This window comes from Lontra canadensis, unplaced genomic scaffold (genome assembly GCF_010015895.1).
Source record: "Lontra canadensis isolate GAN:19392208 unplaced genomic scaffold, GSC_riverotter_1.0 scaffold11, whole genome shotgun sequence".
In the NCBI taxonomy this organism is placed as follows: domain Eukaryota; kingdom Metazoa; phylum Chordata; class Mammalia; order Carnivora; family Mustelidae; genus Lontra; species Lontra canadensis.
In genome coordinates this window covers 6,919,139-6,947,014 of record NW_022631005.1, presented here as the reverse complement: position 1 = coordinate 6,947,014, position 27,876 = coordinate 6,919,139, and the positions used below count along the sequence as shown (strand labels likewise).

General features: G+C 36.7%; 1 protein-coding gene across 6 annotated transcripts in view; it reads left to right on the top strand.

Annotated features, from left to right (window-relative positions):
* The window catches only part of PDE1A (phosphodiesterase 1A), a 337,449-nt gene that overhangs the window by 220,835 nt on the left and 88,738 nt on the right, over positions 1-27,876 (top strand). For all 6 annotated transcript variants that reach the window (XM_032856066.1, XM_032856068.1, XM_032856064.1 and 3 more), the window contains one exon: positions 12,738-12,851. In XM_032856066.1, coding sequence (XP_032711957.1) covers positions 12,738-12,851 — 114 coding nt within the window. The remainder of the gene's footprint in view (positions 1-12,737; positions 12,852-27,876) is intronic.

Genomic DNA, 27,876 nt, shown 5'->3' with positions numbered 1-27,876 from the left:
TATATTTTATAATTTTATGAATGTTCAACTGATCTGTCAAAACAAACTTCCAAATACCCTGTCGGTTCCATTGTTCGTCAGTTCCATTGCTTTCCCTAGACTTCTTTTCCTCTGCACTCCTACTTCATCTAGACTAGTTAATTTTTAGGATGGTCACATATCTCTTATTCAGAGACTTCCCTTCTTCACCTATCTGCACTAGACTCATGTTATGTCCTTGTTTTGGTCAAATGCATCTCAGTGGCTTCCTGAAAAAGAGTGCATGGAAAGTCAAATTCTTCTTGGAGTCATTGAATATCTGAAAAAGCCTTTATTCTTTCTTCAAATTTGAAAGTTTGGCTGCATATAGAATTCTAGGTTGACCTCATACCAGCTACATAACATACAGGGCCTGGTGCAAAATGAAGTTGTGGGCTTCTTGTTCAAAAATTATTAAGAATTTCAGGGTAGTGACAGCAGCGCACTATACAATGAGTGCTTCTAAGCACAAGGTCCTATATGACTACCAGGTCACATGCCCACAAAACTGACCCTGGTGGGCCCTTTCAAAATGGAGAATCTTAGTTCTGGGTAATTGACTTTTTCTTTGATCATTTCCTCTAACCCTGATGTCTAGAAAGTTAGTACACTGGATATTAGATCTCCTGAACTGGCCCTCTAATTTTCTTAACTTTGTAAGATAAGATAACCTCTTGCTGTCTTTTTGTCCTCTGTAGGATATTAGACTTCGTTCTCTACTCCTTTTTTGACATTTCTATGTAAATCTTTAGGATTTACTTCTAAGAGTTTCTTCAATACCATTTTTTCCATTTTTAAAAAGTAGCATTATATTCTTGTTTCCTGGATGAATCTCTTATTTTGCCCAAAGGAATCTCTTACTTTCTCATTTTTTAAAAGTTTTTCTTTGGTATTTGTATTGTTTCTGTTTTCCCCACGTTTTTTAAAATTTTATTTATATTTGTCTATGTCTTTCATGTTGGAGGTTTTCCCCTCTATGCTTGCTCACTGTTGACAGGCCATTAATATTAAGAGTGTGGCTCTGAAAAATGATTAAAATCTCTCTGTGCATAGGTAGTGCTTGTCACCTGCTTAGCATCACTGAAGGGTGAGCAAGCTGTGAACTGTTTGTTTCCAAAATTTATATATATATGTGTATATATATATACACATATATATAGCATATTTGTGTTTTTATCAACACCTATATATATATATTTAAATCTGTAATATATTTATAGATTTAAATGTGTGTTTAAATTTATTTGTATTTATATATATATTTAATATATATATTTACTCAAATATATAACCTTTAAAGAAAATCCTGGAAAATCCACACAGTTCATAGTATTCCAGAGAAGTAAAGTATCTAGGACAAATGATTGGTTCCCTCTGTAGAGTCAATATGATATTACTGCTCTTTTGCCTACAAATAGGAAAAAATTGATCTTGAAAGCATTTCGAACTATTTGAGTGTTTGTATCTCTGTACTTAGAAGGAATTCTTCTACATGCTGGGAATTATGCATGCCCATTTCTATAATAAAAAGTTTACTTGAGGGGGGCCTGGGTGGCTCGGTTGGTTGAGCATCTGACTTTGGCTTGGTTGTGATCTCAGGGTTCTGGGATTGAGCCCCGTGTTAGGCTCCCTGCTGAGCAGGAAGTCTGTTTCTCTCTGTGTTTCTGCTCCTCCCCCTGCTCATGCTCTCTCTTTGTCTCAGAGAAATGAATAAAATCTTTAAAAAAAAAAAAGTTTACTTGAAGTAAAGTGATAAACAGTTTACCTAAATTGTGATTTTGGGAGACGAGAGAGAATAATTATATGTTCCTTTGTACTTAAAAAAAAATACTTTTCCAAAAAAGAATACTTGTCCTTCATATATTCTCCACCTCATTTGGATATTTTGTTCCTTTAAATGTAGAATGTAAACTTATCTTAAAGGTTAATAATATTTGTCACACAATTGTTCCCATTGTTTTTAATGATACCAATTGTTTTCAGAGTCATTTATCTCATAAAATAAAGGTAACAGGAGCTTTACAATTATAGTATTTACATAAGTGAAAGAAAAATGTCTTTAAAATACTTTAAATCTGATGCCTTGCTTCTTAGACTGAGGTTAGGATTTAGTTTCCTAAGCACTTAGCTGCAGAGTAGATAAGAGAATTTCAAAATTTAATGGCTTCTTACTATCATTTTTTATAATATTGGAATCAGAGGCAACAGAACTTACTGAAAACTACATAGTAGCTTCTTTGTTGACAGTCCATATTTGTGGGGTTTTGTTGCACTCCTGTGTAAGGCCATCTTTTAGTGTTAATGTTAATACCTGCTATAGATACTCTTGTACTTTATCTTTTATGCTTCTCAGTATGGTGTTACTAGAACTACATCTTTCTCACTTTTGTATTTCAATAAGGTCACCAATGGGGATGTTAATAGGGATTTAACAATTATCAATTCTCTTTTAAATTGTATTTATTAATTTATTTATTAAGCAGGCTCTATAGAATTAAGGATGTCCTGGATAGTTTATATCCTAGAATTAATAACGACTTGCATAGATAGGGAAGATTTTTCAATATCTTAGTTATGCAGGTGGTCCCTCTGCAAGATGGGGTCATGTAGCATTAACTTAACAGTATTTGAAGTACATGATTAAGAAAACGACACCAGTTTATGCTGAGTATTTTTTCACTTCGAAAGTTGAAGCTCTATATTTGGATAAAAAAAAAATCAGTCATTTCCACAGCTAAATATTCATTGTTTAAAGATAGAAATTGGTTCTAGTCTGTAACTATTTATTGAATCACAGAGCCAGTCAGTAATTTTCAAAAATAGTGTTTCTATTTTCATTTCTGTCTTCCTTTAAGTATTCTGATCATTCAAAGGTAAGGAAGTCCCTCCAAAAAGCTAAGATCATAATCTGTTCATAATATTCAACCTGATATTAAAAGTCTCAAAAATTATCAAAGACTGGTGTCATTCCCATTGGGAGAAGATTAGGAGTGTAATGCTGGTTCATATTTTTTTCATGTCTCCAATGTGTATGTTAGAATTTTAGTATTTAATTAAATTGATGAAAAATGAAGATATGTAAGAAGCATCTATTTTGTATATGCCCTTTTTCTATCTCAAATTACTGATTACATATTTTATTTTTAAGTTATAATTGGTAAAAATTGACTTGTGCAAACACTGATGAAATAGTGTATGAAACTCATGAAACCACGACCACAATTAAGAAAATTAACATTTCTCTTAATTTCAAAAGCTTCCTTGAGCTCCTTTGTAATACTTTCCTCCCTTTCCTTAATCCCCACCTCCTCCATTCCCAGGCAACCACTGATCTGCTTCCTGTCACTATAAGAATCCTTTGCATTTTCTACAATTTTATATAAATGGAATCTCGCAGTATGCACATATCTTATTTCACTCAGCATAATTATTTGGCATTTACTCATGTCAGTAGTTCATTCCTTTTTTGCTGCATAGAATTTCTTTGGTTGGATATGTCCTAGTTTGTTTGTCTCTTTACTCTTGATGAATATTTGGATTGTTTCCAGTTTGGGGCTATTACAAATAAAGCTTCTATGAACATTTGTGTACAAGTCTTTGAAAGGACATATATTTCTTTTTCTCTTCACCAAAGAATAGAATGGCTGATTCATATGGTACATGCATGTTTAACTTTTTAAGAAACTGTTTTCAAAGTGATTGTATCTATTTACATTCCCAACAATAACATATGGTAATTTTAGTTACTTAACATCTTTGCCAATATTTCATATGACCAGTTACTTTACTTTTGACTATTCTAATAGGTGGTTGGTTGCATCTCATTATTATTGTTTTAATTTGATTTTTTTCTAATGATTAGTAATTTTGAGCATCTTCTCAAAGATGCTCAAATTATTTGCTGTGAATATATCTTTTTTAGTGAAGAGTATGTTCAAATCATTTGCAAATTTTGTATTAGGTTGCTTGTCTTGTTATGACTGAGTTTTGCAAGATCTTTATGTTTTGGATGGGAATCCTTTATCAGATATATGATTTGCAGGGGCGCCTGGGTGGCTCAGTCAGTTGGGCATCTGCCTTCGGCTCAGGTCGTGATCCTGGAATCCTGGGATCTAGTCCCACATCAGGCTCCTTGTTCGGCGGGGAAACTGCCTCTCCCTTTCCTTCTGCTGCTCCCCTTGCTTGTGCTCTTGTGTGCTCTCTCTCTCAAATAAATAAATAAAATCTTTAAAATATATATATATGATTTGCAAATATTTTCTTCCAGTCTATGGCTTTTCTTTTCATTCTTTGAAATGTCTCTGAAGAACAGAAGCTCTTAATATTGATGAAGTTCAACATTATTTTTTCATAGGTAGTGCTTTAAGTGCTCTATATAAGACATCTTTGGCCGAGTCAAGATGACAAAATTTTTCCTATGTTTTCTTCTAGGTTTATAGTTCTAGGATATACATTTAGATCTGTGATACATGTATGGATCAAAGTTCCTTTCACACATAGATAATTCTATTTATCCAGCACCATTTATTGTGAAGGCTATCCTTTTTCCACTAAATTATTTTTGCACCATTTTCCAAAATCTATTCTATATATTGATAGATATCTTTCTAGACTATATTCTGTTCCATTGATCTATCAACCTATGCTGCTGCTAGTAATGTACCATATTATGTTATTTTTACCATACTATTACTGTAGCTTCCTTTCTTTTAATTTAATTTAATTTTTTTCCATTGTACTAAGATTCATTGTTTATGCACCACACCCAGTGCTCCATGAAATATGTGCCCTCCTTAATACCCACCACGAGGCTCACCCAACCCCACCCTTTTCCCCTCCAGAACCCTGTTTGTTTCTCAGAGTCCACAGTCTCTCATGGTTTGTCTCCCCTCCGATTTCCCCCCACTTACTTCTCCTCTCCACCTCCCAATGTCCTCTGTGTTATTCTGTATGCTGCACAAGTAAGTGAAACCATATGATAATTGACTCTCTGCTTTGACTTATTTCACTCAGCATAATCTCTTCCAGGCCCGTCCATATTGATACAAAAGTTGGGTATTCATCCTTTCTGATGAAGGCATAATATTCCATTGTATATATGGACCATATCTTCTTTTTTTTTTTTTTTTTGGACCATATCTTCTTTATCCATTCATCTGTTGAAGGGCATCTTGGCTCTTCCCACAGTTTGATAACTGTGGCCATTGCTGCTATGAACATTGGGATACAGATGGCCCTTCTTTTCACTACATCTGTATCTTTGGGGTAAATACCCAGTAGTGCAATTGCAGGGTCATAGGGAAGCTCTACTTTTTATTTCTTAAGGAATCTCCACACTGTTTTCCAAAATGGCTGCACCAACTTGCATGCTCACCAACAGTTGTTTACTGTCTTGTTGATTTTGGCCACTCTAACTCATGTAAGGTGGTATCCCAATGTGGTTTTGATTTGAATCTCCCTGATGGCTAATGATGATGAATATTTTTTTATGTGTCTGTTAGCCATTTGTATATCTTCATTGGAGAAGTGTCCATTCATGTCTTCTGCCCATTTTTTGATGTGATTATGTTTTGTGTGTGTCGAGTTTGAGTAGTTCTTTATAGATCTTGGATATCAGCCCTTTGTCTCTAGTGTCATTTGTGAATATCTTCTCCCATTCCGTGGGTTGCCTCTTTGTTTTGTTGACTGTTTCCTTTGCTGTGCAGAAGCTTTTGATCTTGATGAAGTCCCAAAAGTTAATTTTCACTTTTGTTTCCTTTGCCTTTGGATACATGTCTTGAAAGAAGTTGCTGTATCCAATGTCGAAGAGGTTACTGCCTATGTTCTCGTCTAGGATTTTGACAGATTCCTGCCTCACATTGAGGTCTTTTATCCATTTTGAGTTTATCTTTGTGTATGGTGTAAGAGAATGGTCGAGTTTCATTCTTCTATACATAGCTGTCCAATTTTCCTAGCACCATTTATTGAAGAGACTTTTTTCCACTGTATATTTTTTCCTGCTTTGTCAAAGATTATTTGACCATAGAGTTGCAGGTCTATAGCTGGGCTCTCTACTGTGTTCCACTGGTCTATGTGTTTGTTTTTGTGCCAATACTATGCTGTCTTGTAGCTCTAAAATAAGTCTCGTAGGAGCACCTGGGTGGCTGTCAGTTAAGCAGCTGCCTTCAGCTCAGGTCATAATCTTAAGATCCTGGGATCCTGGGTCCCTTGTCAATATCCCTACTCAGTGGGGAGTCTGCTTCTCCCTCTCTCTCTGCCCCTCCCCCTTGCTTGTGTGCTGTCTCTCAAATAAATAAATTAAATTTAAAAAATAGAGTAATCTTAAAGTCTTACAAGTATTGAAATAGTGTAAGTCTCCAACTTGTTCTTTTTGTTACATTTGTTTTGAATCAGCATGTCAGTATATATAACAATAACAAAAGCCTGGGGGAAATTATGTGTTAACAATATTGAGTCTTTCAATCCATGAACACAGTACATCTCCTTTATGTAGGTCTACTTTGATCCTCTCAGCAATGTTCTGTAGTTTTCGTGTATAGGGTTTCCATATTATTTTGTTAGATGTATGTCTTTTGGGTATGATTTTAAATGATACTGCTTGTCATTTTAATTTCAAATTGTCCATTACTATCATATAGAAAGGATATTGACTTTTCCTTATCTGTTTGTCTGTATTGCAAACTCTTTAAAATCGTTTATTTCTTTTAGTAGCTTTTTGATATATTCTATCAGATTTTCTGCTTAGAGAATCATGTTGCCTCTGAACAAAGATAGTTTCATTGCTTCTTTTCCAATTGGGATGCCTTTTATTCTTGCCTTATTGCATTGGCTGTAAGATCCAGTACAGTGATGAATAGCTGGGGTAAGAGTAGACCCTTCCTTATTTCTGATGTTTGGAGGAAAGCATTGTTATTTAACTTTACTGATGACATTAACTGTAGATTTATTTATAACCATCATCAAGTGAGGAAGCTCCTCTCTGCTTCTAATATGCTAAGATTTTCATGAGCAATTGATGTTGGATTTTGTTAAATGCTTTTTGAGTATTTAGTGAGATGATCATATGGCTTTTCTTATTTAGTATCTTAATATAATGCTGTATTGATTAACTTTTCAATTTTATTACAACCTTGCATTCCTGGGATAAATCTCTTGTATGATATACTATTCTTTTATATATTGGTGGGTTTGATTTCCTGAAATATTCAGGATTATTTACATTTAAGTTCATGAGGCATATTTATTGATATGTTGCTTCTCTTCCTCCTCCTCTTCTTCCTTCTTCTTCTTCTAATGTTTTCATCTGGTTTGAGTAATTTTGACCTCTCAGAATGACATAGGATTAGGATTAGGACATGGGATTTTTCTGGGAATGTTTGTAGAGAATATGTGTTATTACTTTCTTAAATTTTTGACATAATTCACCAATGAAGTCCTCTGGGCCTGAAGCTTTCTTTATGTTAACATTTTTAACTTCAAATTTAGTTTACCATTTCTTTCTGAGATTGGGTAGCTTTTGTCTTTTAAGGAAATTGCTCATTCTATGAGTTGTTGAATTTATTGGCATAATGTTATATATATTACTGTGTTTTAATAATGACTTTTAACATCCTCGCTTTCTATCATCTTTGCCGTATTTGGGTCAAGTTTGGCTGGATGATTTTTGTCCTCATTATGGATCAATTTTCTTGCTTCTTTGCATACCTCATAATTTTTTGATTGGATAAAAAAACTGATTGGGAAAACATCATGTACCCAAAATTGAAATTATAAGGAAGCCAGAGAAATTTCAATTTTGTTAGTGAGGAGTAAATGAAGTATGTTTTTTTTTTCTAAGTTGGGAGAGAGCACAAGGGATGGCAATCTTCAAAGGGCTCATGCTATAGGCAGTAGCCCAGATATGCCCAGTTACAAAACATGATTCAGACAGTTAAAGATGGGATATGGAGATAGATATTTCAGTAAAAGATAAGAACTTCAACCTAGGATGATGAGAGAATGTTTGAGGAACAATGACTAAATGAGTTTTCTTGGAAATTAGGGTTGTGTGAAAAAAGTAATGAGGAATGTATGCATTTCAACATTTGACCATATTATGTGCATATGTCAGGTCATCCCCAGAGATTGCAAATACTTTGAAGATAGGTACTGTGGTGTACACACAGGTGCCCATGCATTATATGTGTGTGTGTATGTGTGTGTATCCTTACATATTGCATTCACATATATTCTTACATGTATTCATATATATAAATATATATCTATATCTATCTATTTATATCTCTCACAGCCCCATGTATAGTAATAAATGCTAAATATTTATTTAACTGATTTGGATTTTTTTTTTTAAGATTTTTATTTATTTGACAGACAGATCACAAGTAGGCAGAGAGGCAGGCAGAGAAAGAGGAGGAGGAGGAGGAGGAGGCAGGCTCCCTGCTGAGCAGAGAGCCCGATGTGAGGCTCGATCCCAGGACCCTGGGATCATGACCTGAGCCGAAGGCAGAGGCTTTAACCACTGAGCCACCCAGGCGCCCCACTGACTTGGATTTTTAAGACTTTTTTTGGCACCATCATCTGCTTATAAATAGGTGGTCTTTTTGGTACAATAGGTTTGGTACAACAGTTTTTAAATTGTTCTGCTAGCCAGCAGAGTACCTAGTGGACTCTCCAACCCAGCAATCTGTGGAACCTGCACAGATTGGAACATCTAACACATCTACTTAACCTAAGTTTCAGAGACAAGAAGAACATACCTAGACCTTGCATTAAGAACACTGTTTTTCACTATGCTTCCCTACTCTGATGAAAGAAACCAAATCACAGGGCGCCTTAGTGACTGAGTCAGTTGAGTGACCAACTCTTGACTTCAGTTCAGGTCATGATCTCATGGTCATAAGATTGATCTCCACATCAGTCTCCATGCTGGCATGGAGCCTGTTTAAGATTCTCTCCTTCTGGTGAACCATGAGAGACTATGGACTCTGAAAAACAACCTGAGGGTTTTGAAGGGGCAGGGGGTGGGAGGTTGGGGGAGCCAGGTGGGAGGTATTAAGGAGGGCACGTATTGCATGGAGCACTGGGTGTTGTGCAAAAACAATGAATATTGTTACGCTGAAAAGAAATAAATAAAAAAAAGAATGTATGACAAATAATTTTTGTTCAGAGATTGAAGGGGGAATATGCAGATAACTTTGTGGTCTTCTGAAGCTATTCAATCAACATCAGATGAATTATTTCATCGTATTCCCATTATTCAGAATTTCATAGATCTTAATTGTGTTCTTTCTTCTCTGCCTATTGTGAATGATTCTGTAATACAGTATCCTTTAGCTGATCTGGGACCAAGATCGTTATTCTTGAGGTTTCCTCCCCTTGATTTTAGAAATTTGTGGCTCTGACGACTACCTCAAGCTTTATAATGTATCTCAAGCTAGTGTTAAGTTCATTTATACTAAAGATTAAAGACAAAATTTAAAAAAAAAAAGATTCTCTCCTTCATCCCCAGTCCCTCCCCTCCTCAAAATAAATAAATAAATAAATCATTATTAAAAAGATGTTTTACTAGATTAGGAGAATCTGTTTTTTTTATGCAAATGACTGTGATTTCTTTTTTAGTTCTGAGAATTGGCCCATAGGATGGCTTAGGAATTAGATAAATATAGTTATCTTTTTTAAAAAATTAAAAATTTGTATACATACATAAAGTAAAGCCTTAGTACTTTAGAACCCACTAATTTAGAAATTATGATCATTTGAAAATGATTCAGAAAGATATTTGACCTTGTATTATCTATAAATGGAGTGAAATCATAGTCTAAATAAGATTGTTGAGGATTATTGTATGCATAAATTGACTACAAAAGCAAGTTCACAATTGGAATCATGATGATATAAATTATCCCATCAACCTGCTCTTCCAATTATAAATAATCTCTTTACAATACAACAGTTTTCCTTTTCTGTAAATAGAATTTTGTACTTGCTAGAGGAAATTTGGTGCATATAGGCAAAGGAGATAAAAGAGAAAGAAGTCCTAGTAACCCCCAAATCTATATTTCCTTCCAGTCTTTTTGGGTTGGCATAGTGAGTTTTGGAGTGTGTTTGTGTGTTTATAGGATATAGGGGTGGTTATGATTTTATAGTTATAACCTTATCTAACTCGATTTTCTGATGAGGTGGTAAAACCTTTTTGGAGTATTTTTTCAGAGCAATTTCTTGTGCTAGATTATAGGCTTATACCCCTAGTAAAATATAAAAATTCATAACCTTTGTTGTTTTTAAACCACATAAAGATGTCTCTTTGAAACAACATGTTCCTTGTCACAGATTTCATCAGATCTGATCTGCTGATGGGATGATACCCCATCATTTAGGAAATGCACCTGTGGTTAGATTCTCAGGTACATCCCTTTTTCATTTTCTATGATGATTTTGCCATTCTTGAGTTCTTTATTTTGAGTCATTTCCTATTTGACTTATCGGTTAGGACTGACATAAAAGTCCCAAAAGAATAGTAGCTTAAATACGACATTTTTTTTTTCTCATATGAAATAACTTCAGAGGTGGGTGACTTCATTTGGGTAGATTCACAGTATGGGACTCAGGCCACTGGCATCTTCCTTCTCTGCCATTCTTAATGGTTAACTTCCTATTGCCAGGTTGACTCATGATCTTAAAAGGCTGCTGGACGATTCCACTACATTTGGGCAGCAAGGAACTAGCAAGGATAAGAGAGAATCCTTCTAGCTGAGTTACCCTCTTCAAAATCATTGTTCTGAAAGTCTTACTCAACAACCTTCTATTACTCTCCTTGGCCAGAAAGCAGTTGAATGACTCTACCTAGATTGAAAAGAGCCTGAAAAATGTAGGTTTTTTAGTGGAGGAAATTGCTAACTCAAATAAAAAGATTTTATTTATTCCAAAGAAGAGAAGACAATCATCTGAAGCATTTAGTGCTTTTAAAAGTACATCATACAACCACCAAATACAACCACATTGTACCAAGTAATTTTCACAAGAAGGATACATGAATGGTATATGTTTAAGTCATTGCAGAGCTGTTACTCTTTTGCTCTGACACACAAAAGGCAGTTTCACTAAGTATAATATGCTTGGGTCATAAGCATTACAAAAATCTCAGAACACTCTACGTGTTTACTCCATTATCTTCCTATTTAGACAAGATTAGTTATTCCTATCTCAGTAACCTGTTTTAGTTATCTTTGTTTTGTTTTATTTTGCTGACTGTATGAATAAGACTTTTTTTATTAAGCATAGATTTTATTTTGCAAGGTTGTTATCTGTTAATATTTTATCATACAAAAATGTATGGCACAAAAAATAATTGTAGATTCCTGAATAAGAAGTTTTAGTTTAGGTTATGGCTTTTTTCCCATGGAGAAATAAAGTACTTGTCAAAGCTCTTGCTGAAATCTTTAACTTATCTTTATACCCTTAGCCTTGGTATTAAAAATCATCCAAAATAAATTTTCAGAAAATCTGCTACACTATCTCTAAAATGGTGCCTGAAAGTAGATGTACTCCATTCTCTCTAAAATACCTTTTCTCAGGAATGGGATGAAATTCCATCTGCTGACTTAGGAAAATGGATACAAATTGCCCTCACATTGTTTATCTATATTTGGTAAAGAATATGTTTTCCTTTTCTGCCTAGTATAGTCTAATATCTTCAGAAACACTTGGTTTATAATTAATGCACCTAAGTTTCTGAAAATGTTAAGAACTTATAGAAGTATTCATATTCATATTATCCCACTACATGAGCTATCTATTACTACATAAAAAATTAATCCTCAAATTTAATGTCTTCAAACAATAACATTAATTATCTCACAGTTTCTGTAAGTCAGGAATCCAGACATGGCTTCGTTGATCCCTATGCTTTAAAATTCCTCAGGAAATTGGGACACTTTGTATATGCAAAAGCAAGAGAAAATATTGTATAGATTTGCCTCAGGTGAAAAATCCTTTCAGTAAAAACACTAAACATACATACATATATTTTTTCTCATCACAATTGTATTTTTTCAGATCTTTTGCCTTTCTTTTTGTTTTTATTGCTATATACAGTGAATAATTGTTACTGTAGTGCTATAAATAGTACCCTTTGAATAATTTTTAGTACCAAATCTGAAGAAGAACAGGCATAGAATAAATTCTAGTGTTAGGAATATACTTTTTTTTTATAAAATGTTTTTTTTTTAAGATTTATTTATTTGACAGACAGATCACAGGTAGGCAGAGAGGCAGGCAGAGAGAGAGGAAGGCAGCAGGCTCCCTGCTGAGCAGAGATCCCGATGTGGGGCTCAACCCCAAGATGCGGGGATCATGACCTGAGCTGAAGGCAGAGGCTTTAGCCCACTGAGCCACCCAGGCGCCCTTGGAATATATTTTTATGGAAATATTTCTGTTGTTTTGAATTTCCAGAAAGACTGTCCTTGAAATACAGTATCTAAAATAATAGTCTACCACCCTAATATTACTGGGAGGTGAATATAATTTTCAAGAGTTGTTTAAGTGACAAAAACTAAACTTAATTATATCAAAAAAATTCCTGAAAATATTTCTATTTGATGGTCTAGAAAGATACATTATTAGTTCAACTTGATTTGTGTATTTAATAGTGGACTATTTTCAACATAATTATAATAAATCTCTTCTTATTTCTCTCTTTCTTGACTACTTTTATGAAACAGACTAAGATGCTTAGTCAAGCAGCTGGAAAAAGGTGATGTTAACATCGTAGACTTAAAGAAGAATATTGAATATGCAGCATCTGTGTTGGAAGCTGTTTACATTGATGAAACAAGGTATGTTTTAGCCTGTCTTCCCTTCTATCTTCTTTGCCTCTCTTCCCTTTTTCCTCTTGGTCTTCATTTATCTCAAACATGAATTTAGCTTATCTTAATCATGAAACTGAAATTAAAATCTTATTAAAATTTAAAAGGTTTTTCTTCATGTAGCTATTTAACTGGACTACGATCCATTCTTTAAAAATACACATTTTAATCCAAATAGTGAATATAAAGAAATAGTCAAACAATTAAGTCACAAAATGAACAAACTGAAGTGTCCTCTTCCCCACCCTCATTGCCTTTAGGCGAAGATTTATAAACTCAGAGATATATGTAGGCTTATTTCGATTGTCACCAATATAAGGATTTTCCTATTACCTCAAGATTCCAGAGTTCCTGCTGAGAAAATGGGTGTCACATGTCCACACATTCTCATAAGATGTACCTATCAGACTCTCTGTGCGGGGGTTTTCTAAGGGATAGTCCCCAAAGCATATTCAGTCATCACCCAGACCTTAATCACTTAACTTCATACTTAAGCAGAGTGGTAAGGAGATTAAGAAATGGGGATTTATTTGAAGAGCGTTCTTAGCCTGGTGTTGTGGCTTTGACCAGGTGATTTGCCTTCCAGGGGCCATTTGGCAATATTTGGAGACATTTCTGATCTGGTTAATGGGAGTGTGTTACTGCTATGTGATGGGTAGAGGCTGGAGGTGCTGTTACAAATCCTACAATGCACAGGAAATTCCCACACAACAAAGAGTTACCACCCCTAAGTGTCATTTCTATGGAGATTAAGAAACCTTGGCCTTAAGAGAGAACTGTTCTTTTTTTCCTTTTTTCCCCTAAGAGGATGCTTACCCCAGAACCTTAAAAGGCAATCCTGAGGGTCCTAATGCTAATAGAAGACTCTGGAGTATGATATGATGGTTTGTAAGAGATTTGACCGCTATCTCTTAGAGTTTGGAGGGTACCGAGACTGGTTCCTGATTCTCATCTCAACAGAGATAAAGGCGGCAGGCTGATTCAGACTACCTTGAATTCACAGGTAAAAGGGACACTGTGGAGGAAGAGACATGTCCCTCCAGAGTTTAGCACAGAAAATGCACTAAGTTTTTCAAAGTCATAAGGCAAGTGGAGTAAAGTCTTTAGAAGGGATTGACCAGTACTGAAAGAAAACCGACTTCAGAAGATGAACAAGAGGCTGGCTACATGAGGTGACTGTTGAATGAACCAGGGAGAAATCATAAAGATGCAGCCTAAATATCAGAGAACACATAACACCCCAGAGGGTGTAGCAAGTTCTCTGAAGGATACACAAAAGCTCCCAGAAGAGAAAAATAACCAGGATTTGGGCATCTGTCCCATACATGACAACAAACACACCCATCTCGTAACAACCTTTGACTCCTATAATTTCCTGTTATACCCACCACATCATTGAACAATAAGAAAGAGTAGAGTGAGTGGGACAGATGATGGGACAGGGACATCCATCACGCCCTTCATTTCTGCAAGTATCCACACATGAGTCAGGCATGAGCTTGGTGGAGGATAGAACTGTTAAACCAGATACGAGATTGATGTTCTTACATATCCATGTGTCCTGGGCTTAAACACACACACAACACACACACACACACACACCCCACACTGTTGTTTCACAGGTAAAAATTCACATGATTTAAAAAACAAGATAATGTAAAAAGGTACCTCATGGAAGTCTTGCCTCCACCCATCCCAATCTACTCATAAATTTCTTATGTATAATTCTAATGGTGTATTACAAATTTTTATTTCATATTTTTCTGTTCTCCTTTTATGGAAGGTGGCACACTATGTACATAGTGTTTCATGTTGCTTTCTTTCCCCTTACTAAGGAAACTTGGAGATCTTCCTATATCAGGTACTGACCTTTTTAATATGAGACCATGAGGATTTTCACTAATAACAGACAGGAAAGGGCATGGCGCAGGCTATGTTGCACAGGTGATTTTTTTCTTTGTCCCCAGAACAGAATTCTTCTGTTAAAACATGATTTAGAGTCATAAATTAGTGGTAGGGGGAATCATAGCCACCTTTTTAGATTATAAGCTTTATGCATAATCGTTTTCCTGGTTAACTTTCACTGAAGGTATATAATGTATATTATTCTTCTATGCGAACAGAGACTCAAAGTGTAAATAGAAAAAAAATCTGATGTTCCTGTAATTTGCTCCTTCATTTTTATATATGCTCTTCATTGGTTACAAATTGAGTGAATGTAATATGTTTAAGAATTCTTTAATCTGTCCCTGACATTTTATTTTTTGTATTTATTTATAAAATGAAAGCAATTTTATCTTAAAGAATTATTTGGAGATTTACATTATTCATCCTATGATGGCATAATGCTACCTATCTGGTTCCCTTAAGTATATCTTGTCTTTCAATTGGTAGATTATTACATGATATATTTATTAGGTTTCCCAAGAAATTACGATTCTATGGATATTTTGTTAACTTAGTTCTCCATGATCTCTAACTCGTTTACACATATGTTACATTTCTAAGTATAGTTCCTTTTCATTTGAAAATTACTTTTTTAGAAAATTGCTTTTTGCAGAAAGAAACAAAAATGCTTAACTGCTTCATGGTAGAACTGGAGTGTGTGTGTGTGTGTGTGTGTGTACTCTTTAAGAAAAAAAAAATCCCAGCTCTTAACACTACGTCATTTCCAATTTTTACTCAAATGACACACACCTTTTCACTATTTTATTTTCATGCTTCCATGCCTCCATGGCATCTTGATTCTTAAATTGGATTAATGATACTACCCCACATTTGGACCATCCAAGGGCTCATATTAGTCTCCCCACAATCCTATGCAGCTGGCAGAGTGACCATTACTTTCTTCACTTTACTAATAAGAAAACCAAAGGTCTTAGAAGTAGGCTTTGGCAAAGCTAGGAACAGAAACTAAGGCATGGCTTCTCGTCTCTCTCTTAGTGCTCTTCTCTCTATAACTGGTATCCTCTCGGGATGGTTTTTAATGACCTCCAAAAGATGACAATGTGTAAAGCATTCTGACAGTTGGAATTGTAGATCCTAGAAAAACAATACTTAACATTTATTACTAAAATCCTCTTATTATAGCCTGCTATGTGCCAAGTACTCTTTTAAGCATTTTAACACACTATTTCATTTAACCATCATAGTAATCCCATGAGCTAGTTACTTTATTATTATCATTTTACATACCTCATACATACGAGGAAATACATCGACAAAAAGGTTACATAACTTACCCGAGCATCTCTTCTGCATCCCTTTGGTAACATCTGATTTTGGCGACTTTGGAGACTTCCTGGAAGTTTTGATGAAAGCTCATGTGCTGTCAGGGTTGTCAGACCCAGTGGTGTGTGGATTGTGTTTGCATCACTTCCAACTCTGCCTTCAGTGATGCCACATTGGTAGCTTGAAATTGGCTACAGTGGGAGTATTTATTTACACCATGGAAACTGGGAAATGCAACAAATTGGGATTTGTTTTTTTCTGGAGAGCCTGTGGTTAAACATTTACCATCATGCCACTGGTTAGACCTAAGATTATCTCATGTATCTTCCTAAGGCTGTGATTTATCTTCAAAATACCAGCTAGAAATTTTTGAGCAATAATCCTTGATGTGATATGATTTCCAGTGGACTTAGTAAGACACAGCAGTCAACTGAGAATGTTTTTGTTGAGATGCATATATAATTATTAGAGTTTGCTTTGGTTTGCCTTTGGAATATTAGTAAAACAGATGATTTAGGAAGAGAGGTGGAGAAGCATTTAGTTGCTTTTAAACTTAATATAAAAAACCTACTGACTTTTGAGATTTTTTTAATGGAAAATTCTCTTTCTAGAAAAAAATGTTTCAGTGAGTATTCCAGCGAGGCTTTTTTTTTTTTTTTAATTTGGGCTGGACTTCAAAAAAAGGTCAACACATAATAAAGCAGGATAAAACAAATTATTAATTGGTTTAAAACACACACACACACACACATACACACCCCTTTCCTGCTAAGCTTTAGTGACTGCAGGGTTTTTAGTTAAGAAAACAAATTTTTAAGAAATCTCTCTTGATGGATGATTTAAGTGAGAAAAATCAAAACAAAGTTTCTGACAGAATTTGAATTCTAACCTTCCTTGAAGGATTATAGCAAAATTTCCTAATGAATACAACTCTTTGGTGGTTTTCAACAAGACATTTTCAAATATAAATGCCAATATTTTATGAGTCCTGCTTTTGAAAGTGCCCCTAGAGGCTATTGTTTTCCAAAGCTGCACAGTTGTAAGTCAGAAACATGTGGCCTTAAGGGAAAACAAAAACAAAAATGAAACAAAACAAAAAACCTGTCCAGCTGTCCTTATTTAGATTAGGAAATTGCCAGGCAAAGTAGCATCCTCAACCTCATGTGTTGCTATGCATGAAGGGAGGCAGCTGACTGGGAAGTATACTTTCAGAGATGGATATTATGTTTACTAATACTACCTAATGACACAATTTATATTTTCATCTTGTTAATGTGAACCAATCCAAGTCTTGGGATTACCATAGTTAGAGCACAGACTTGATTCAGAAAGAATGTGTTGTTCAAAGCCTGGATCCTCCTCTCAATACTTCCTTTCTTTAAGCAAATTACTTAACTTCTCTATTTCCTAGCTTTATTTTCTGTAAAATAAGAATAATGACAATGCCTGCCTCATAAGGCTGATCTGAGGATTAAATGACAGAGTAAAAGTTGAATAATAACCACTATTTTTATCTTACTAATAAAAATGCAGATACCTCTAGGATGCATATCATATTAAAATATAAAATTTATACCCCCAAGTTAATAAAATAATTTCCTGAAAGTAGTTTTTGATCCTGAAAAAATAAATGAAGGCAGGTGGGCTATAGTTACCCGGAAATGAAAGCAAAGTCCAAACTGATGGAAAGGAATCTTAATAGGATACACATCTGAATAAAAACATTCTCAGTTGACTTCTGTGTTTTAATAAGTCTAAAGGTCCTTCATTTTATGATAGGTTAATTTCAGTAAGAATGTGGTTATGTCAATCAGGACTTTCAGAAGTTATTCTTGTGGAAATTGAGTGAAGTTTGGAACACCTTAGAGTCTAAGCCCCTTGAAATCATCAAGTACAGGAATTTACATGAAACAAATCGTTACTGAGCACCTGAAGTGCATACCAATGACACACACTGGTCAGCAGAATCAGTACAGTTTTGCCCACAGCTGGTGTTTAGAACTGACTCTAGAGCTAGGAAGACAAACCTAGGCATGAAAACAAATGTTCTTGTTACAAACAAAAAGCCAGGAGGTTCTGAGTTAGAGAGAAAAACCAAAGCACACTGGCAGATCACAGGAGGAAACACTGAAGAGCTCCCCTCAGTCATTATAGCGGGAGTAACAGGGAATAAGAACTGTACAGAGTTAAGATTCCAAACTAGGTAGGATTGGACTGACAGGTATTCCTTAAGGTTAATGAGTTTTACTCTCTGGCAAAGCTCCCCATGCTCATTCTTAAATGAATGGCTTCTTCTTTTCTTTTTTACAGATTTTTTAAAATATTTATTTATTTGACAGAGAGAGAGAGAGAGAGAGAGATAGGAAGCACAAGCAGGGGGCCTGATGCAGGACTTGGATCCCAGGACCCTGGGATCATGACCTGAGCTGAAGGCAGATTGCTTAAGGAATGAGCCACCCAGGCACCCCTTAAATGGATGGCTTCTAACAAAAGGACTTAATTTTTTTTTTTAATGTCTGGAACATGCTAGATATATGAGCATTGGAGTTCAGAAATACAGTGTCTGAGATGTGAATTTGGGGATTGTAACACAGGGGTCTCAGACTTTTTTATGCTTTATTTTTATTTCAATAATTGGAATTCCTTTGCTGTTTCAACATGTTACCCAACCTAAAGTTTTTGAGAAGGCACAGTGAGTGTTTACTTATTTTATCCATCCTTCCTGGCTGACACTTTCTTCTCCAGCCAGCTCTCTGGCTTCTCTGTTGAATTATTCCTCTGTAGTTCACCTAGTTTCCTCAAATCCAGCAATCCAAAGGTGGGTACTACTCCCAAGCATGAGCTCAGTGCCTTTGTCCAGTTCCCCAGACTCAGCTGTAAGTGCTATAAGACCTTCCTGATGCATGCTCTCAGAACCCACAATGTAACCCCTTCCATAGAGGTCACCTCCCAGGCATTTATCTGCATCCTCTAAAGTCTAAGCCCATCTTCCAGAGGCCAGCTGATCATCACCTATGGGAGGGCCTTTCAAGATATTTTCCTACCCTGAGTTCAGGACCTCAAGCTGCAAGACCAAGAGAAAGGAAGGAGGCTATCAAAATTAATGTCAAGTTGTGCATTCATCTCAAGGATCAACAAAGTTCAAAGACTATGCAGTCTAAATTTATATTTAGACACTGAATTTGCAGCCGCGCTCTTCTCCCAACGAGGACAACTATGTACCTTACTGTTCAGAGATGGATCGCCTCTTGCAGGCATGCTGTCTCAGTCTTCTATGTGCCAGAGTAGGGCCTTCACCTTACTTTTGTGTAGTTAATGGATCTATTCAAAATATTTTTCCTAGAACAAAAGAGCAGTCTTTTTCTGAAGGTAAAATAAAGCCTCAGTAGAAAAAAAAGCAAATTATTTTTTTGACTTTTCAAATGTGCATTTTTCTCTCTTCTAACCACTAAGCTTTCAAACTCTCTTGGAGTTCCATCTCAGTATGGATCACCAAGTAACTCTCTTAACCAAAGTCAGGGGCAAGGTGAAATGTCGGATAGAGGTGTGGAGTGGAAGGGTAGACAAGGACAGATATGAGAAAGGCAAGCATTGAAAGTTGGGGATGGAGCTACCAGAGAGGAGACATAGGAAGATATAGAAGCAGGAGGCATATCTGAAGATAGGAAGCACCAAAAGCCAGTGGAGAGCTGGGTTACTGAAAATGGTAAATCAAATCCCACAGGGAGAACCATTGAGTGGAGTTTCAGTAGAAAAGCTGGCCAGATTATGGTAGTATGAAGAACTAATGTAGAACAGCTCAAGAAGAAATTAGATTATTTTTTTAAGAATTTGCTACTGTAGGAAAAAGCCAAAATAGAACAATCTATTAGTAGGGACATTTACCTGTTTGTTTCATATTTTTTATAGAATGGAAGGCTTCCATTACCCTGGAGACAAAGAGCGGAAGAGATACGTGGGTTAAAGAAAAATAATATTTATATAAAGATTAGGTGAGAAGTTATCCTTAGGAAGTTACCTAGGAAAAAAGAAAAATAGCCAAGCATAACTGGAATATATAGATAAAGAGGGAGAAAATAATGCACAGCTAAACCCTTCAAATAAGCAAAATATAAGTAGCACTGCAAAATCAGAAAGATTAGTTACTATTTATTTTTTTTAAAGATATTTATTTATTTATTTATTTATTTATTTATTTATTTGAAAGACAGAGAGCGAGAGCACATGTGCACAAGCAGGGGAGCAACAGAGGGAGAGGGAGAAGCAGGCTGTCTGCTGAGCAGGGAACCTGATATGGGGCTTGGTCCCAGGACCCTGGGATGACAACCCCAGCTGAAGGCAGACGCTTAGCTGACTGAGCCACTGAGGCCCCCAGTTACTATTTATTTTAAACTCAGTTGTTCAGCATGGTTAAGAGTACTGTGACAATTATGGTCAAACTATAGACCATGGGCTATAAAACAGTGGGTTTAACGCGACAATGGAGAGCAATCCCTTTGTGGTCAGTCACTAAGACCTGCGCAAGATGATGGCACTGACTCATGTGTGCTCCAGCACAGGCAAGAAGGGAACAGGAAGAGAAGGACTAATGAACACTTTTCATGACTATTTTAATTATAAGTGACAGGAAGCCCAAACAAACCACCTTCAAGAAACTCTAACTGCCAAAACATGGATGGCTAGTGCTGACTATAAGCATAGGTGACTCTGGGGAAAAATGATGTCAAGGGACCGACCTCTGTGTTTCATTCGTTCTGTAATGGTCTCCTTTTGATCCTTTGAGTGGTAGCAAGAGGACGATGTATTTTCAAGCTTTATAGCCTCACACCCTCAAATCCAGTAGGAATGAGAAAGGATTTCTTACCCAGAGGCTCCAACAAACATAACCTTTATGTTTCATTGATTCTAGTCAGGTAATATATGTATCCCTCAAACAATATGTCCAGGGGAGTTGGATATTTAAGTGGCATCTCATGAGGCAGGTAAGAGATCAATTTTATTTAAATCACATGCCAAAGAATTGGGAATGGAGGATAGTACTTTGCTAAACAACAACAACTTTGTCCTCCCTGGAGTAAAAATAAACATTTTTATGTTAGTACCACATGCGGGGGACCTGGATCAGGATTTGTGTGGAATGTTGAAAACTCCTATCCAGGCTTTGCTCCTACTAATAATAAGCCTCCAGATAAGAGTCTTTGATTTCCTTTTTCCCTAGTCATTGGTTTTTTAACATGGAAGATGAAGTCTCCAGCCCATTTCTGTCCTGGAATTTTGTGGTTTATCCATGGTTGCAAAGTCCCTTTGTTGTAAAGACCTACTCATGTTGTTGTAAAGGTTGTAAAGACCTACTCATGCCTAACCTACTCTGGTCACCAGCAGGGTGACAGGAGGGAGCTGCTTATCATTGGCTAATGAGGGATCATTTATAGATATGGGCTCTTGTATATTTTAGGTCGCTTTTCTTTGGAGGAGTCCCGGAGGAAATCAGTTTAAAAGGGATGTGCTAAGACACTGCTGGAGTTCAGTGAATCACTAAAAAGCAAATTCTGATTTTTATGAACTCCATTTTTATGGTGTGAGTTGTAGGGAGGGGTGGTTGTTTGGAGTGCTGTGTTTGTAGGCTGTTCTCACCCTGTGCATGGAGTGTGAAAACCAGGCTTAGAAAAAGTGGCAGTACATTTCGGTTGATTTTCATATTTTCCGTCCATCTGTGGTATGTTACTTTCTACAAACTTTCAAAAACAGCCTCACTAGTGAAAAGGGAAAAAAAAAAATCTGACCAGATCTTTGGAGAGATGACTAACAAGAAAAAGCTCCAGGTATTATATAAGATCTTACTGTTTGTGAAATTTGGCGTTAGAAAAATATAAATGAATATTTACTAGATTTGAAAGAGATATAAATTTAGGAGCACCTAAGGGTGGCTCAGTTGGTTAAATGTCTGCCTTCAGCTCAGGTTATATTGTGAGGGTCCTGGGATCCAGCCCCACATGGGCTCCCTGCTCAGTGAAGACTCTGCTTCTCCCTCTCCCTCTGCCCCTCTACCCCAACTTGTGCTCGTACCCTCTCTCACATAAGTAAATGGTATCATTTTAAAAAGAAAAATATAAATTTAAATATTATTCTCTCCTAACAATGATATTAATAACAACTAAGATTGTTTGACAACTAACTATAGCCAAGGCAACATATTATGCATCTTCCATTTTTGATTGTACATAATTCTCAAAAAATCGTATGAATTAGATGTTTATATTATTTCCACTATAAAGTTAAGAAACTTGAGGCATGAAGAAAGTAAATGGACTTGCTCAGGGTCATATGATTATTAAGTGTCAGAGACAAGTCCAAACTTAAATCCAACCCTGACTCTTCTATTCTTCCTTGCCAACAAAACCCCCTCCCCCCTTTTTTTTTTCCAATTATTCACTTTCCTCTGCAAAGACAAGTGATTCAGGGAAGATCAGTCCCAGGCCCAGGGTCACAATAAGTGAAATCCTGATTGATTTAAACCACTAATTAGCCTCTGATTCCCTAACCAAAGAGTTTAGGTATGAATACATGATGCAGTTCTGGCTAACGGAATATAAAATGAAGACTGCTTTCCTCTTTCCTCTTTCCTCTCCATAAAATGGGAGTCCTGTGCATCTGGGTTTTGCTGTATCTGAGTGTGATGCTTAAAACTGATACAACCATCTTGCCATAAGCACAAAGCTAAATGTAACACTAAAGGTGATAGTATAGAGATGGAAGAACTTAAGTCCTTGATTTTATCCACCTGCTGATTTTTAAAAAGCCCTTCATGGAGTCAACATACCTTTAGTTTTCTTCTTAAGGAAAACAGTAAATCTCCCTATTATTTAAGCTGCTGGAGGTTGGGGTTGATGTCATGTGCTGTTGAGAGCATCCTAACAGCCACATAGGTCTGCCTTGTTTCAAAGATCAAATTCTTAATCTCTAATACATCCAAGGAGTGGTTTTACCCTAAGAAGAAGTCCTAACACAAAAGTTTGCTTTCTGAGTTAGCTACTTAGAATTCACATTCTGTTTTCCTGTAAAACAAGGTAATAGGTTGCTTCCATTTCCGAGGTAGCCCACAAAACCTATTGATTCCATGAGACAGCCTAACAACAACAGATGATCCTTGGGAAAGTACCAAGTACTAGAAAGTCAGATACTTAAGATTTTTCTCATTAAAGACAAGATTTCCTCATTCTTTACCATATTTTATCAGCAAGCCTACCTCCAAAGTGTAGATTGCCTCATCTACTGTCCCTCACTTTTCTCTCACCTCCATCTCCACCAAGTCTGCCCTGAGTCACCATCATCTTTGAGGTTGTCTTTCCTGACACACACCCACCAGCTCTGCCCTGGGATCTTGCTGTCCTCCCATTCCACTCAGAATCAGGGGCCCAAGGTAGGGTGGGGCATCTGGCTGTCTTCTATTCCAGGATCCTGGGAGTTTATCTGGGGCATGTTGACACTCCCCTCAGGGTTTTCCTTAGTTTGGAGAAGTCAGGCAGGATTCAGTGTTCCTTCTCAAGATCACTTCTGTCTTCCTTCCCGACTCCTCTTGTTTAACCGAGGGCATCTGTGCACAGTCCTGGGAATGGAAACTCTGCTCTGACTTGTGCATTCTTCCGTTGTCCTTACCTGGGCCTTTCTGCCTTCCATGGGAACTGGAATTGGAAAAGTTAAGTCCAGGAACAGGAGTTTTCTCCCTTTAAGTAATTGTGTTTCACATAGAACTTGAGTCAGTGAATGAAATCTTGGTTGACTATATGGACAAAGGGCCACAGGGTAACAGCAAATATTTTTTAAAAACAGGATATCATCTTTTCACACATGGAGCAGGGCCTGATTGAAAATGTTAACATATATAACATGCATCAAAACAAACAAAACATGACTTTGTTGAACAACCATTAAGACTAGAGATTCTCTGCCTATGTTTTTATACATCACTTGTTCAACAAATATTTATGAAGGACAATCTATATATACAATGATAATTATTTTTCTATTCTGTTTGGGTATTGTTTGCTCCTTCTTGTCATTCTGGTTGTATTTTTGGCCTCCTAGGTTTAGAAAGAAATATATTCCTTGTCTTCTCTTACACTCCTGTCTTCCAGATTCACTGCAGTTCTTCTAAGTACCATGTTCCACCCCCAACTCAGCTGAGAAACCAACTTTTCTATTTTGCAATTAAGTAACATACAGATATTCTCATTCATAACATCAATATAAGATATTCATTAATGAAGATACCTTTATGGAGATTCTCCTGCCGGTACTTTTCTCGATAGTTTCCCAACACTCTTCATCTCAGAGAGTGAAATAATGGGCCTATGGAAATAAGCAGTGCTGCTAACGCCATGTAACAGAATACAGCTGAATCTCATTTTCTTGGCAGAGATATTTGGGTAATTGGCAAGCTGTGAATGGATGAGAGCATTTCTCAAACTTTAGCACTCCTGAGAGTCACCTGGAGGGCTTGTGCAGAGTGACGGGCTCCACTTCCCCAAGTTTCTCCTTTAATTGGTTGGAGCAGAGTCTTGAAGTTCCCAAGTGTTGCTGATCCTGCTGGTCCACGAACCACACTTTGAGAACCCCTGCGCTGGAAGATATCAAAATGAGGCTACAAAAAAGAGACACAAATGTTAGAAATGTAATGATTAGAATTCTAACCATTATAAATATTATCCCATGTGGCATATGAGCTGGTCTTGGGCCAAAATGCCTCCTTCAACCAGGAAATTCCATCATCAGACAGGAGCAGTAAGAGGTGCTGAAACAGAGATGAGCTGTGCCTCAGAGCAGCAGGTCTTGGGCACAGGGGAGACAGGCCCATCCTTTGATCACTTCTCCCAGATCTGTGAAACTAAAGGCCCTTAGGCTTCATCTGTAGCCTGCCAGTCACCCTTTCCTCCACCCTAGCTCTCTTAGCAATCTTCGGAATGATGCACAGTTAGATGAAGAACAGAATGCCCTTCTCTTATGTCTCACTTCTCTGATTGGAAAAGATAACATATCTACTCCCTGGAAAACAGGGCAGGGAGACCAATACTAGGTAGATACTGTTGTGTTGTGATAAAATGTACATAACATAAAAGCTACCATTTTAACCGTTTTAAAGGTACAATTCAGTGGAATTAAGTACGTTTGCAATGTTGTGCTACCATTTCCATTCTCTACTTCCAGAACTTTTTCATCATCCCAAAATAAACTCTATACCCATCAAACAATAACTGCCATTCTCCTCCTCCTCTCAGCCACTGGAAAACTCTGTTCTATTTTTTGTCTCTACAAATTTGCTTATTTTACTAGGTAAATTTTTGAAGTAAGTAAAATGTTATTTTTGGAGATTCTTCCCACTATTTCTTTATGATCCATAGAATCTTTACATTGTTCTTGGCTCCCCAAAGTCACTTTAACCAACTTCTTCCCATAAAATATCTTAAACACTTCCATCCCCATGGAAGGACACTCTCTTTTTCCCTTCATGTCAGACATAGAAATCTGCTGAGACTAACTCATGCAGATGTGTAAGTAACTGGGGTTCTTTGAGGACTTTCTTTGTGACAGACATTTTTCTAACTGCTTTCTGTGCATTTAGCCATTCTCTCCTCACAACTCCACCCCTAGGGATACATTATTATCATTTCTCTTTTACTGACAAAGAAACCGAGACTCGGGTAGGATGAAGCCCATTTCCCAAGACCACATAGCAAACAGGCGATGAAGCCAGGAGTTTGACTCCAGAGGCAGTTTTCCTAACCACAGAAGATGCTTATTAATCAAAAAATTTAGTAATTAATGGAATATGAAGCTTTGTGACTAATGGCATGTTTTCAAAGATATTTTTGAGCGAAGAGCACTTTCTGGTGGGAAGCCAAGGGTCGTCAGGCAGACCTAGAGTAGTTTTTTGCTTCACCCATTACCTCCATTTCCATCTCCCAACTGACTCCAAAAGGACAAGCTGAATCCCACCTGTCCAAGGAACTTGACTCCTCAGACTCCTCCTGCAACATTCTCCTACCCCTTCTGCCTGTCCTAGAGCACGGAACCTCCTCTGCCTAGGCCTCTGCTTCTGGGTGGGTACAGAGGAGTCATAGAGCCCTTCTTAGGCCTTAACTTGAAAAAAAAAATGACATCAAACTCTAACATTTTACTTAACTAATCTTGTTTTAGCCAAGATTTGCCTATTGAGACTTAAGCTAAGGTCAGCATAACTACCTTGTCTCCCCAAACTTGTCCCCAGCAAATGTGCAGTCTTAATAGTCACTCGAATGTAATAGTCCTCTTTTCACAGTTCACAAAACAAGGAAAAATGGGCTAATAAAAACAAATGAACAAAGTTATCACATAGAGAGAAAAAGGAAAGAAAGCTGCCAAAACAACAATAGTAACAACAAAAATTATTGAAATAAATTTATGAGCCTGCCATCTTAAATCCTTTTTGGAACAAGATAAGGAATAAATATAAAGGAACAAATGAATGAATGAATGAATGAATGTGCTTGGGTGGTAGCCTGGAAGAATTAATTCAAGTGTATTTCACACTCAGGAAGCAGGTTACTGACAAGTCACAATAGCATTTTGAATGTATCACCTTTTCTCATTCTGACATTTATTTAATTTATTGTAATTCAAAGTACCCTGAAATTCTACTAACATCCAGATATGTTTCTCTATCAGAGAATGATTCAACATACCAGTCCTGAAAAATAAATTTGAGCTTCCTCCAACCAAATATTCCCTGGTGGGCCAAATTCCCTTAAGTTTTTTGTTTTTTGTTTTTTTTTTTAAGATCAATTATTTTTAACCCTAAATTTCATGGTAGAAATAGGAGAGAAAATAATGATTACTCATATTAGTATCTCCTGAATATGAAAGTACTCTGGGTTGCTAGTAAGAAAACATGCATTTGAGGTAAAGGATAGGTGAGCAGCTAAAAACTCAAACTCTGAGATCAGACTTGAGTTCAAACATGGCGTGGTCCCTCCTGGTTGTATGACTTGGAGCAAATCCCGAAAGTGTCTGTATCAGTAGAATAAGGGTACAGATAATAACTGGATTTTCCTCATGGTGGTATTGTGAGGATTAAAAGAGATAAAGCTCTGGCCTGATTCATAGTAGGTAAAGAAGTTAGCAGCATTCACATCTCTGTCTATCCTAAGATAACTGAGGTCTGAGTGAAGTTTTAGTATTGCTCTTAGGGTTTTGGTGTGGTTTGATTTGGTTTGATTTTAGTTGTTTTTGTTTGTTTCTTTGTTTGTTTTGTTTGTTTTTTGGTGGAGGACCGCAGTTGGCTCAGATCACAGATATGTGCTCATCCTAAGAAATAACACGAATGGATTTGCCTATGTGGGAACCACTTGCCCCCAAAAATATCCACACTGCAAAATGAGCAACTTCTCTTAATTTCCCCAGCCATCCCTGGAGGGCTCACTTGGAAGATATTTACTATGTCTGAGTTCAGTACCATCCCTAGCCCAGGCCCAGTATAACTGCTTCCCTGGACACCGTCCCTCATTTTAGAGTACTCAACGATGGCTCATTTTTGTTGTGACCCTCCCCATGGGGTGATAAGTCTTCAAGCCAAGAACAACTTGAAACCCATGCCCCACTCCCTCTATGGACTATGGAATTCCCCACCCTCCCCTTTGTGCTCCTCTCCCATATCCTGGACACTGAGATCTTAGAATTCTCTTCCTAAAGATCCCCTAGTCTGTCTCCTGAATCTTAACAGGTTTCTTCC